We start from the raw sequence: 12700 nt of genomic DNA, 5'->3' as shown, positions 1-12700 counted from the left end.
GCATATTCTGGCACAGGTGTTCTGTGCTGGGTTACTTTGCATACATTGCTGTATCTGGCTTTTTCAAGTCTGTGCTCTTGGTCCTGCTGTTCTTACATTCAGACTGGTGTTATGGGAGGGACAACTCTGAAGAAAGAGATTCTGGATTTTATCCAATTCCACTTTCTTTTCTTTGGAAGGTGAAGGAAGAGACTGAGAATAAAGTGTGGCCTTGGGCTTCAGAAGGAAAGAAAGAGTTAATGAACGAGTTGAGAAAAATAGAAAGGGTTTTGCACACAGAATATAGTACAGTCAAACATCTATCTGTTAATTAACAAGAAAGAACATAAAATTAATGACTGAAAAATTTTCTAACACTAATAGCTTTATTTTTATATCTGTGTTCAACGTGATGGCTAAAGGAAAAAAAATATTGCAATTGGGGGTAAGGGAACTTTTTTTAAAAAATGATGAAAATATTTTCTTGGATATATTAATAAAGAGCAGTGAGCAACAAAATCGAAAAAACAACAAAAATTGTTTTGGAAACAGTGAACATGCAGGGAAAATAGCAAAAGTGGAATTTGTTGTTTCTGAGGAAATGGTCAGGAAACCTCAGCGGAGTTCACAGTACAGGTCCCAAAGATGGTTGTGTTGGAAGGACCTTACAGCCCATCCAGTGCCACCCCTGCCATGGCAGGGACACCTCCCAGAGCCCAGACTGCTCCGAACCCCAATGTCCAGCCTGGCCTTGGACACTCCCAGGGATCCAGGGGCAGCCACAGCTTCTCTGGGCACCCCGTGCCGGGGTACCACCTCCCTCAAAAGAAAATTTAATAATTTCTTCCTCAAAATCAACCCGTAAACCATACAAAAACACGCGTGCTTGCATTAAAGCGATTTGCTTTTGGCTCAGTGAGTGGAATGCCGCCACGTAACTGTAGTTAAGAAACTTATTGATGGATGTAGGTGCGTGTATATCTATACATGTTCCCTGCTGCATCCCGCAGCATTGCTGCGCCTCTGGTCAGGGCTGGTTCTGGGGATGAGCAGGACAGCAGAGGGGTGAGGGCTGGTGGGCTGAAAGGGGACGGACTGGCGACACGGCTGCGCTGTCCCCAAGTGCTCCTCTCCCTCAGGCGGGTCCATCCCTCCCTCCATTAGCGCTCCAGTCCCTCAGGCGGGTCCATCCCTCTCTGAGCGCTCCCGTCCCTCAGGCGGGTCCATCCCTCCCTCCCCGAGCGCTCCCGTCCCTCAGGTGGGGTTGCTGTTCCCTCTCTGAGCGCTCCCGTCCCTCAGGCGGGTCCATCCCTTCCCCGGCGCTCCCGTCCCTCAGGCGGGTCCATCCCTCTCTGAGCGCTCCCGTCCCTCAGGCGGGTCCATCCCTCCCTCCCCGAGCGCTCCCGTCCCTCAGGCGGGGTTGCTGTTCCCGCCCCGAGCGCTCCCGTCCCTCAGGCGGGTCCATCCCTCCCTCCCCGAGCGCTCCCGTCCCTCAGGCGGGTCCATCCCTCCCTCCCCGAGCGCTCCCGTCCCTCAGGCGGGTCCATCCCTCTCTGAGCGCTCCCGTCCCTCAGGCGGGTCCATCCCTCCCTCCCCGAGCGCTCCCGTCCCTCAGGCGGGGTTGCTGTTCCCTCCCCGAGCGCTCCCGTCCCTCAGGCGGGTCCATCCCTCCCGCCCCTCCCGCCGGAACCCCGCAGCCGCTCCCGCCCTTTCCGCCGGCGGCGCGCGCGTGACGGCGCCTCCCAAGATGGCGGACAACCTGCCCACAGAGTTCGATGTGGTGGTGGTGGGCACCGGTACGGGCCGGGACGGGCACGGGGGGCAGCGCCGGCCCTGGCAGGGGCCCAGGCTCGAAGGGGCGGCGGGGGGACGCGGGTCCCCGGCTGAGGGGCGGCAGCGGCGTCTGGGGAGGGCGGGCAGGGTGTGCGAGTGGCTGCTGAGGTACCTGCGGTGACATCTCCGTGACACCGGCGGGGACATTCCCGCAGCGTCCCGGGCACTCGCAGCCCGCTGTGGGGCTGCTGTCCACACGGAAATGGCCGCATTTGCTTAGAAATGCTGTTGTCACGGAGAGCCTGTGCGGCCGGCTCTGAGAGGGATTTGCCAGGACCCTGTGACAGCCACAAACCTGTCCCCACACCCGGGATCGGGGGCTCCTTTGTCCGACTGACTCTGCCTCCCTTGCCAGCCCTTGTTCCCGAGCTGCCATCCTGCTGGTCAGGTTTGCTTTTGTGCAAGGAAAACAGCTCTGAAGAGCTGAACTTCTGTCTCATTGCAGTATATGTGCTATAGGCTGATAATATATTTTTTATCATATCCTGCAATACATGTAGTTTTAAATCTTTAAAGTTATTATTCTAATCTCCCGCTTTATAAATAACACAAAACTTTCTGAGTCCTCCTCATTAAAGCACATTTCTCTATGAATGACTGCATGTACCATTCACTTAATTCTGATATTTTCTGCACTTTCTGCATCCTGTACAAGTTCATCCTGTTCAGATGAATGATGGAGACCTGGAGTGTCTCACTGTAACCTACCACAGTGTAACTACAAGAGGAATTTTAAAATATTCCTTCAGAACTAAGATTCTTGGTGCTTGTGTATCACAATAATCTTGAAGCATTGGAATAGATTTCTGTTTCAGAACCCAGTGACAGTGACCTGATTCAGATTGGTCTTGATAAGCCCCCCACCTTAAATTCAGCATTGAGCTCTAGTCTCAACAGTGCATCACTGTTTATAGGTCCCAGATTTACAGTCAGTTTTTGTTTGCCTTTGTAACGAGGTCAGGGTATTGTTTGGAGCACAATCAGAAGGCATTTCTAAATGTTATTGTTTTCCATGTGAAATTTGTAACTCTCTTTTTGGAGTTCACTGATCTGTCCAATTATGTCCATGGGATTTAAGATTTCTAGCAATTTGGAATAGAATGAATGAGTTTCTTAAAGAAATTGCAGATTTCAGCATTCAGCAGAGAAAAGCAATGCCCATACAGTGTATGCGTAACTGTTTAAAAGATTCCTGAATTATATCTGGAGTTCTGGAGTAATTATAAAACCATACTGCCCCCATACTGACCAAAACTCTGCTAAAAATGCAACATTTAAGTTCTTGAGCAAATTAAGAGATCCCTTCTGTGTCTTAACCCTGTTCTGTGGAGTGATATGTAGTAATGAATCTGGCATTTTCACATGTGCTCAGATATGAGAACAATTTGAGTGTGTGCCAAGGTTGGTTAATAATGGGAAGCTGAAGTATCAAACTGTAAGGGTGAAATACTAAACATTGTGTAACTTCTGTGATGTTTGGGGATGATCCATTCTTTTCTGCTGTGAGTTAAGCAGTGTTCATGCAGCCAATGCAGAAACTCAGAGGTTTATGACAATGATATTAATGTTAAGCTATTTGCTGTTCTAGCCACAAAGGGAACAAGGGTTACCTGTGCCAGAGAGAGCAGCTCATGTGCAGCCATCAAACCCAATCTTCCCTGCTCTGGGGTGAGGTGTGATACTGGAGCTTTGATGGTGCAGGAGGGAAATTCTCTGAGCTAAAGTCTCTGAAATATTGCTGTATTTGGGGGTGTTGATTTATATTCAAGGATGCCTTGTTGGCCATCTGTAGAGAGTACTGCTATAACTGATTCCAGGATTCTCAGAATTCTGCACTTTAGGAGTTGTTTTGTCCTTGCATTCCTTTTTACTCTGAACATACAGAAGAGGTGATTAGCACTGGTGACTGACTGAGGGTTTTTCAATCTCTATTAAATTTCTCAGTATGGAAGATTGTTCAGAGTAGAACTTTCATCTGTCTTCTCTTTGGGAAGTGACTCCTGAGGGAATATTTTAGCCTAGTCTTCAACTCTCTGGTTTCTAATGCTGTCACCAGTGCTGAGTGTACCTATGAGTAGCTAATTGTCTTACCATAATAACTAGAATGTTTGTGGTTAATGGTATTTTTAATGCATAGTAGTAATTGTATTAATTTCTGCATGTGTGGCCTTTTCCTGGTGCATCTATTAAATTTAGTAATTAGACTGAGTGGTAACATAAGATTTGAATTTGTTTGTATTTCAGGCTCATTTAATTGTTTCCCTGTAGTAAGCTTAGTGCAAATGGAACCTCAACTAAGTTTTAGTCATCAGTGCTTCAGTTAATGTCTTGGTTCAATTAATTCATCAATATTGCTACGGGAAAAGGAAAATTCCTTTTAGAAGAAATTCCTTTTCCTTAACTCAGATATTTTCTTGCATGAGCAAGTTTAGAGCAAGGTGGATGTGGGTACAGATATACTCATTCTGAAGTTTCACTACTATCATGGAATTTCCATCCATAGCTCTAAAGAAAAGTCAATTATCTCATGACATGAAACTGATATCTTGAGGTTTTTCATGGCCAGCACAGTATGGGACTGAAAGCTGTTATGATGTTGTTGTTTTCTCCACTTCCTCTTTTGTTGCAGCCTTAAAGTCCCTCTCCCTTCCCTGTCTCCTCCAGTGCCTCCTACCCCTGCTTTCCTGCTTTTTGAACAGTGCTGTGCTCGAGTTATCCATCAGCCAGGCAGGAGTGGGTTTGTTAGATGGTTCTTGCCCAAAACAGGTATTATCCAGGATCATCAGTCCTCAGAGCAGCTCTGCTCCTTGGGAAAGGCTTTTTCGTGAAGTGGTTTTTATTGGTCTGAAAGCAGAACTGGGTAGCAGTGGCAGACCTTTTCTGTTCAGGCAGTTGTCAAATAGGAAAATTCATAGGCAAAACATTCAGCAGTGTTGAGTTTAGGGCAGAAGTGCCTGTAAGTGCCAAGATTTGCAACTTTGTGGCTGTGCAGAGTGGTGTGGATACAGGTGCAGGGTCATGTTTACCTTGGAATTTCTTCAGGGAGTTGGATTGTATTCAGTCTTCTCTCTGGCACTCCCCAAGACCTGTGCTAACTGCTGGGAAAGTTGTAAAGGATATGGCTTTTTGAAAGGTGGTGTATTCACAAGTTTGTCTGCCAGTAATTCTAATTTTTTTTCTAAAAAGGAGTTATTCTTTATAAAAGCAGTCACAGTAAATATTCTAGTTCTATGCAATTTTCTTTCCATTCTGGTTTTCAGTGGTTATAAATAACACATGAAATGACTTTCAAGGTAGAAAGCAGGAATCCATTTTGAAATATTCTATAAAATAAAGAGTGATTTATGGTTTCATATGATTTTGGCTGAAAGCACTCGGGCTTTGCCAGGTCATCAAAGTCCTGTCAGGAGAATCTATTATTTATTGTTCGATATGCTGGGAGTGGTGTAAGTACTTTATGTTTATCTTATGTAAGTGTAGTGTGTTAGGAAAAATCACTTCCAGATACTAGCACAGTTTGGAAAATATACCTTACAAAACCAACCCAAATATTACAGATATGAATTTTAAAGTAAACACTGAAGATTGGTATAAAAATAATAATTTCTAATAGTTTTATTGTTGCAGGATATTTTTAGAATGTGACAAAATATTTTCTAATACATCTTTTGGGCTGATATTTAGGTTACATTATCTTATGTAACTGCACAGTGTTCAGTTTCTATCAGCAGCTATTCAGAGCTGATGAAAGCTCAATGGAAAACCAGCTGAAGATGGATATTTCTTGACGTCAGTGGTCATTGTGGACTAACACAGTGATACTGACTTGTGATGTTGATGTCTGGAAGGAGGAAATAGACCCACGTTTTTATAATCAATTGTAGATAAGTTACTGCCTGTCCATTTAAATGTCAAACAGAATGAACACTGACTCACAGTCCTGTCCTGTGTCCTCTGTGTGTGTGTGTCCTCCTTTCATTTTTCAGTATTCTCCACATGTACCTTTATCTTCTTTACTGATTTTTTTTTTAATCGAAAATGGAGGGGTTGGTTTCTGGCCTGGCTTCCAGTCTGGATTTTGGGGTGTAGCAGAGGTGCTGTGATAGCTGCCTGGGAGGTTTAGGTTCCCACTGGTACCTCAGGCAGGTTTCTTTCCCAGATAGTGTGCAGTGTCCCTGGCTGCTCATGTGGGTACACTTATTGTTCTGTGAACCTTTTGTTGTCCTTCTCAGCTGTTTGTGTTCTGCAGCTTTTCCAAATTATATTGCTGATCTTACAGAATCAGAGCCTGTAGGACTCCTGTGACTCCACTGTGAAAAATACAGAGCAGGTCATCTGCATATCAAGGTGAAAAACTCCTTTAGAAAAAGGCTTAGTAAGGTACTTTGAAATTGCAGTGTGAATGAGGAGCAGTGGAACCAGGTTTGTGTATCCCAGTAGGAAATGTGGTTCCACTGCCTGGAGAGTGGCAGAGAGCTGCAGGGTCAGTCAGCTGCTCTGGGAAATGTTTAAAAATGTAGAAGGAGCAAGGAGCTCTTTTCCCATGGGGAAGCAGAAAAGGGAGTGAAAGTATTAGAAGACTCAAGTGAGAATAAAACTCAGTGTGTGTCTTTCTATACAGATCTTTTAATTCAAGTGCTTTGCTTTATCTGCTGCTATTGCTTTAAACCAAAGATCAGACTCAGAGCTGTAGTATGTGCTGGAGAACACTGTTCAGAGAGCATTGCTGGTGTGAGTGTGGTTTTTAGTAAGAAGTTAAATTTTTATTTCAAGCCTAAGTGGTTGTGTTCCTTTTCTAAATAATGCTCATTTACACCAACTGTGAGACTGAATGGTTTTCATTGCCAAGTTCCTCTGATGAGATACAGATAACTGTATGCATTTACAATGTAGGAGAATAAACTTTTTACATGTGACTTGTTTCTTGACCAATAACATTTTCTTACATTTCTTAGTGGACTGTCATTTCTGTGCCATACTCTGTAATGCAGAAGTATTTTCTGATACTGCTCTGCAATATGAGCAAATATTAAAATGAATGAATTTTATTAATCTTTAACTTCAAATATTACATACAAGAAGTATTTTAATTTGCAGTTAAATTATAAAATGCTTTTAAAATTTCACATATACCAAAACCATATTGTGAGTATTTTGTAGTGAGCTCCTCCAGAGTCAGCTGCTCTTTCTACTTAGAAGTTCAGATGCAAACAGAGTGTACTGCAGCTGGTCAGCTGTCTGACTGCAGAAGATTGTTTTGAAATTGTCTATGTTCCAACTTCTTCATATATTTCCCTTCAACGTTTTATATTATGAAAAAGCCACTTGTGATTTATTTAGTAGATGGAGTGGAGCAAATTAAACATTTAAGCCTTTTCAAGATGGATCTTGTGTAATTCAGTAAAAACTTATCATCTGGATGACTGCAAAACAGTTTGCAGTGAGCAGCTCTGGAACCAAGATGCTCCCACAGATATGAAGCTGTTTAGTTTAGAAATCTCTCAAGGCAGTGACTGCATCCTTTTCAAGGCACTGCAGGAGCAGCAAGTACAGCAGGAGACACAATGTGTAAGCCTAAAATTAATTTTTGATCACAGAAGTGAATTATAAGTTTTCATTATTTTGTAAGACTTCAGAAATTAATTTGCTTTTAAAACTGAAGAGAAAAAAGTTTTCCACCTTAGCTGTTATCTCAAACTTTAATTTTTTTCTATTGGAAATAAAAATAGAATTGGCTTTTGGATAACTAAATAATGTGTAGCTAATTCCTCTGATTCTTTTTTACATCTAAAACTCTGTTTTTGAAAATAAGAGTATGGCTGATTTGGTTTCATAGGGAAGCTCCAACAATTCATGTAATGGAGATTATCTTGGTCAGAGGTTACTGGAAACAAGCAGATGCAGACTTCAAGGTCAGCTTGCAGAGCCACCTCTTTGAGATTTATTGAGATGGATCTGCCTGTTATGTATCCAAGAAGGCTGGGGTGGGGACAGTGCTCAGGCAGAGGCAGCAGAGGGGACTGTGCAGATGAACCTCACTGTTCATCACAGGCAGTCCTGAGCCTGCTGCTCCTGCTGGGCACCCTCCTCCTTCCTGCCTGAAGTGGCCATGCCACCATGTTTGTTAGTTGAATTAGAGCTAATTATTAGTCTGCTTGCCACTTTGTTTCTTTCCAGCAGGAAGCCACAGGCAGCAGGAGGAGTGTGCAGTCAGCGCTAGAAACACTCCCAAGTTGGTTCTGTTTGACTTTGCACAGTGTTCCAGTGAGGCAGTGAATGCATTGCCTGCTGGATGGGTGGGTGCCAGGTACCACTTAGGAAAGTCTACCTGGAAGAACATGCTGGCAATCCAGACATCACTAATGAGTGAAATTACTAATTTTATTTTAATTCTCCTAAAGCTGGCATGTGCTGGCCTTGCTTTCTGGCCACATTCCCACTCTTACCACTGGGTGTGTGGGGGGCCACAGTGTCTTAGAAGCAATCCTTAGAAGGGTTGGTGAAGAAAATTGATGCCAGCTTTCAAGAGAGAGGAAGCTAATTCAGGGAACAATTTCATCCAAGGTTAATGGAAGAACAGACCTCCAACACAGTATCAATTGGATCAAGCTTCAAGCAATCAGTTATGCCCTGGTAGCTATAACTCGGCCCAGGGCAGCCAGGCAGCACTGGTGATGTTTTACAACACTTTCTCAGTGGCTTTTATCAATAAGGAAGGAGAAACAAGTTTCTCAATTCCATTTCTAGAGTAATACTCTCTGTGCCCCAATGAGGGACAGAAAAGCTGCTTTGGGAACTCCAAACAAAGAGTAGTTGTAGATTCTATTCCAGATAGTTTATAGAGGGAGCAAAATGAGCCATATATATAAACATGGGACCACAGCTGAGTGTGGAGCTCTCACATAATGACTGTACAGCCAGGGTGCCCTGTCAGTCCTGAAGTGTGTGCTGCACTTAGGTATTTTCTCCTTGTCTCCTTTGTTACAATGGGGTTTTGAACTCTTCCTTCCAAAAATTCAGCTCAGAAGTCTTTTGTCTAGGCTGTGAAACAAGCATCCCAGGAACTGCTGCAACTGTTCATCCCTCATCCTGCCCCTGGAGGTTAATTCTGTGTTAAACCTTCACTTGCTGTGGAAGGTCAGCAATGCAAAACTATCTTCACTTTTTCTGCTTTTTTAATTCAGAAAAGGATTTTTTAAAAAAATCCATTAGAAAAAGTAATCATTAAAACCAGAAAATTTGCAGGGAAGTTGGAGCTATTTTCCTGGGAAATTTGTCATGCCTCTCTTAAACTTCCTTCTTTGTATTGACACAAACATTTGTAGTTTTGGACATCACCAGGGAACTGCTCTCCCAAAAACCAACCATTTATCTGATTTGGAAGGAGGTCAGGAGGGGCAGATGATGAGGGCAGAGGTTGCATCTCTTTATTTTGATGATTGTGTTGGCCTTTGGTGATTTGAAGAGTTGGTGAAACTGTGGTCTGGTGTACCCAGCTCCCAGGGGATGTCTTCTAGACTGCAAGGCTGTATTTGTTGGTGAAGGCCTGGAATTCTGCTGGAGATGTTTGTCATGGCATGGGCCAGAGCAGATTGTGCCCTTCCACAGCTGCTTTTTCTCCTTCCAGTTCTGTCTCTGCACTTGCACCACTGCAGCTCCTTCTGGTGCTGCTGGAAATCAGGTCAGCCAAACACTCCTTTCACTTCCTTTAATCTCATCCCTTAATTGAATACATGGCCTAAGTGTCTCCTGATACCAGTCCCTAGAATTTTATTTGCTGTTCCTGAATTACTTGCTTTAACAGCCAGCAGATCATTGAAAAAGAGATTTGAGAGAAGTCAGTGCCACAGAGCTTAGCTGGTGAGCTGTCCTGCTTTTCTGAACCTGCTCCAGAATCCAAGGCATTTAACTGGGCATGTAAAATCTGGTGAGTGGGAGCAGATATTACAGAGCAGCCCCATTTATTTATTGAGCTCCAGTGGGATCCTGTGCCATTCCAAGCATGTGTTGCTGGTAGAGATATCACAGCCTTTTGGTGTGCTTTATTTGCTATATATTTTTTCTAAATATAATGAAAACACACTGATTCAGTAGAGTGTAATTGAATTGTGTGGGAGATTTTGATAGGAATACCACTCTAAGGACAATCATAGTCTTTTTGTTCACTTTGGAGTGACCAAAAATACACAAAAATGCCTTCAGGTAATACCTGACTGCATTGCCAAGGATGTGGTTACAGAGCAGCCCTCTAAGCTTTGGTATCATCATGCTGGCAATTACTCAATGTGGTGATGATAGCAGGGTATGGAGGAAAGGTGCTGGTGCCAAGCTTTAACTCAGTGGTGTTTGCAAGTGTATGTGCTATAAAGTTATTAAAACAATAAAAACAAAGTTGCATTTAAGAGGGTCAGCAAAATGTTAAAGAGCACTAAATAGTGTTCATTATTTTAGTAGCAAGAGACTGTTAAAAATTTCAGTGCCTCACATTGTAAAATTTCTTTGTTTGAGTTGCCTGCTTCTGACCAAGTGCTACCATTATTTCAATTTCTAATATATCATGGCATGCTAAGTTCTAAAAACTGCACGTGTCATTTCAGGTTTGCCTGAGTCCATTATTGCAGCAGCCTGTGCCAGGAGTGGCCAGAGAGTTCTTCATGTGGATTCGTAAGTGACTCCAGTAATTTCCCTTTTTGGGAGCTAAGCTGACTGGAGGGTTTCTGTGTCTCTGTCAGTGTGGGCTGCAGGAGTCCTCTCTTCATCTGGCACCAAGTAATGTTATGTTTCTGTCTCTGCCTTATTTTGGGGGTGTAATTTCCATCAATAGAGCAGGCAGTTTTTGGAAGCTTGCTCAGGCATTTGGAACATCACTGCTCTGGTGAAGGATGCTGTGATGGCTCCTTCTTTGCTACAGGCAGGAATGGCTACAGGTGTATTGCCCTTGATTCTCATTCCTGACAGAAATTATCCCATTCTCTTTTGTGAGAATGATGTGTTATTTCAGTTTTTTGTTTTCATTGGATATCAAAGTCTTTAATAATACTGGCCACTGGAACTTTGATTTCTGTTATCCATTCCTGTTTTTAGCTATGATGAATATCACCTTTTAACTATGTTGTTCCCTTCACTAATGGTCAGAATTCTGAATTCAAATTTTTCTCAGTGTATAAAGAAATGGGATTTGGGGTTACTGAAATAGCTGTGTTAGGTTGATAAATCTGTTGTTCCCTACAAAGGCCCAAGTTAAGTCAGGCACCAGGTATTTCAGACATATATGCATAAAGTCTTTGTTTATAGTTTACTTGCTCTCATTACCTTGTGTACCTTCTTTCATTACTTTTAATCTCCAGCCCTGTTTGCATTTATCATAATATACTGCATAGGTGATTATGGGAGATAGTTTTGAAGTGGTCTATTATAAAATACTGAGTTCTGAGTTTGATTTATAAACACTGTCCAGGCATTGCCATCAGCAGTAGCTAATCTTATTCAAAATAGTCACTTCACTGCAGTGTTGCCATAAATTGCTGTAGATTGATTTTAAACTGAAGTTAGCTTCTGCCAACTAGTAATTGAAGGAGCTCTATTTCTCTGTGCCAGCTATCTGTCTCAATAAATGTAAAATCTGTGGTTCTTCTCAGAGAGCTACATTTACTGTAGATATTAATGAGCTGTTGACATGTGGAATTTCAAGGATATTTGTTAAATGATTTAGAAAAGTAATTTGCAATTTAAAATGTGGAGATTGGCACTTAGTTTAAATTTGAAGCTGCTGGAGGAAGGTAGATCAAGACTAAAAGTGGATTACTTGAAGTGAATATTCTTCCTGTACTAATTGTGCACATGCAAAGGATTTTCTCCAAACCACTTGCTCAAGTTTCTGCTTTTGGTCCTTTGTTTATTTGCCTCTTCTAATTCTGTATCTGTGGTTCTGCACGAGTTTGGTTACTGAGGATGAAGCAGTTTGGGGTGAGGCATGTTTAGCTACATTTTATATTTGATATTCAGCATCTGGAATACAGCATTTGTAGGCTGCAGTTTAATTGTCTACATCCTTCCTTATTGGCTTATTTGTCCATGTGGAATTTAATTCAAAGGCAAAGGAGGGTCAAGATGCAGGATTTTACCTTCTCTTCTGTGAGAAGTAGACCAAACTGGGCATGTCTTGCTTCTTGACACCTTTCTTATTTTTTGACTGTACTTTGCCTGTAGAACACTTGAGGGTTCCTTGTGTCCAAAATTCTTTTACTTGAGCATCCAAAAGTTTTGGCCTTGCTCCTGTACCTCCTCAGTCCAAAAATCCCTGCTTTTCTGGCTTGTTCCACTTCCTGCCAGACAATTTGTCTCACTTTTTTTTTTCTCAGAACTTGCAACATATATGTTGTAATAGACCCTGTGTTTTCATACAGCCTTCTTTTGGATCTGCTGTGAGGTGAGGGAGCTGTGGGAGTACAGCAGCCATAGAGCAAAACAGGTGCTTCTTTAAGCAGGTCAATTTCTTTAATTTCAATAAGGAAAACTAGGCAAAAAATTTATTAATTCTGGTATCTTTTGAGCTTTTTTGAGAAAGTCCTTTTTCTGTTTATTCTGGTTTAGGATACAATCTCACAGCAAAGGTATTAGAGAACAAAGCATGGTCTCAGCTGAGCCATGGTGATTCTCTTCAGTCATGTTCATATCCCAGGATTTAATGGGATGTAGCATAAGTGACTGCCACCCTTTTGTTGGGTTGAAGGCTCTCAGGAGCTGTTTTGGTTAAACCTCTCCTCTTGAAAGCCAGGCAGCTCCTAAACACCATCACTGGGGCACAATGGGAGTCTCTCATCCATTTGCCTGTGTCCTAATAGGTAGCACAGGAAACTTTCTGGGGTTGAAACATGAATCATTTTGT

At 42.7% G+C, this 12700-nt stretch overlaps 1 protein-coding gene across 1 annotated transcript in view; it reads left to right on the top strand.

Moving 5' to 3' along the window:
- The first annotated feature begins 1692 nt into the window (after positions 1-1692).
- CHM (CHM Rab escort protein) overlaps positions 1693-12700 on the top strand; it is a 49922-nt gene continuing 38914 nt past the window's right edge. Inside the window, exons 1-2 of the mRNA XM_056491423.1 lie at positions 1693-1775; positions 10410-10476. Of these exons, the coding sequence (XP_056347398.1) occupies positions 1727-1775; positions 10410-10476 (116 nt within the window). The 5' untranslated portion in view covers positions 1693-1726. The remainder of the gene's footprint in view (positions 1776-10409; positions 10477-12700) is intronic.

Source organism: Oenanthe melanoleuca, chromosome 4A, assembly GCF_029582105.1.
Source record: "Oenanthe melanoleuca isolate GR-GAL-2019-014 chromosome 4A, OMel1.0, whole genome shotgun sequence".
NCBI lineage: Eukaryota > Metazoa > Chordata > Aves > Passeriformes > Muscicapidae > Oenanthe > Oenanthe melanoleuca.
This window is presented reverse-complemented; position numbering and strand designations above follow the sequence as displayed.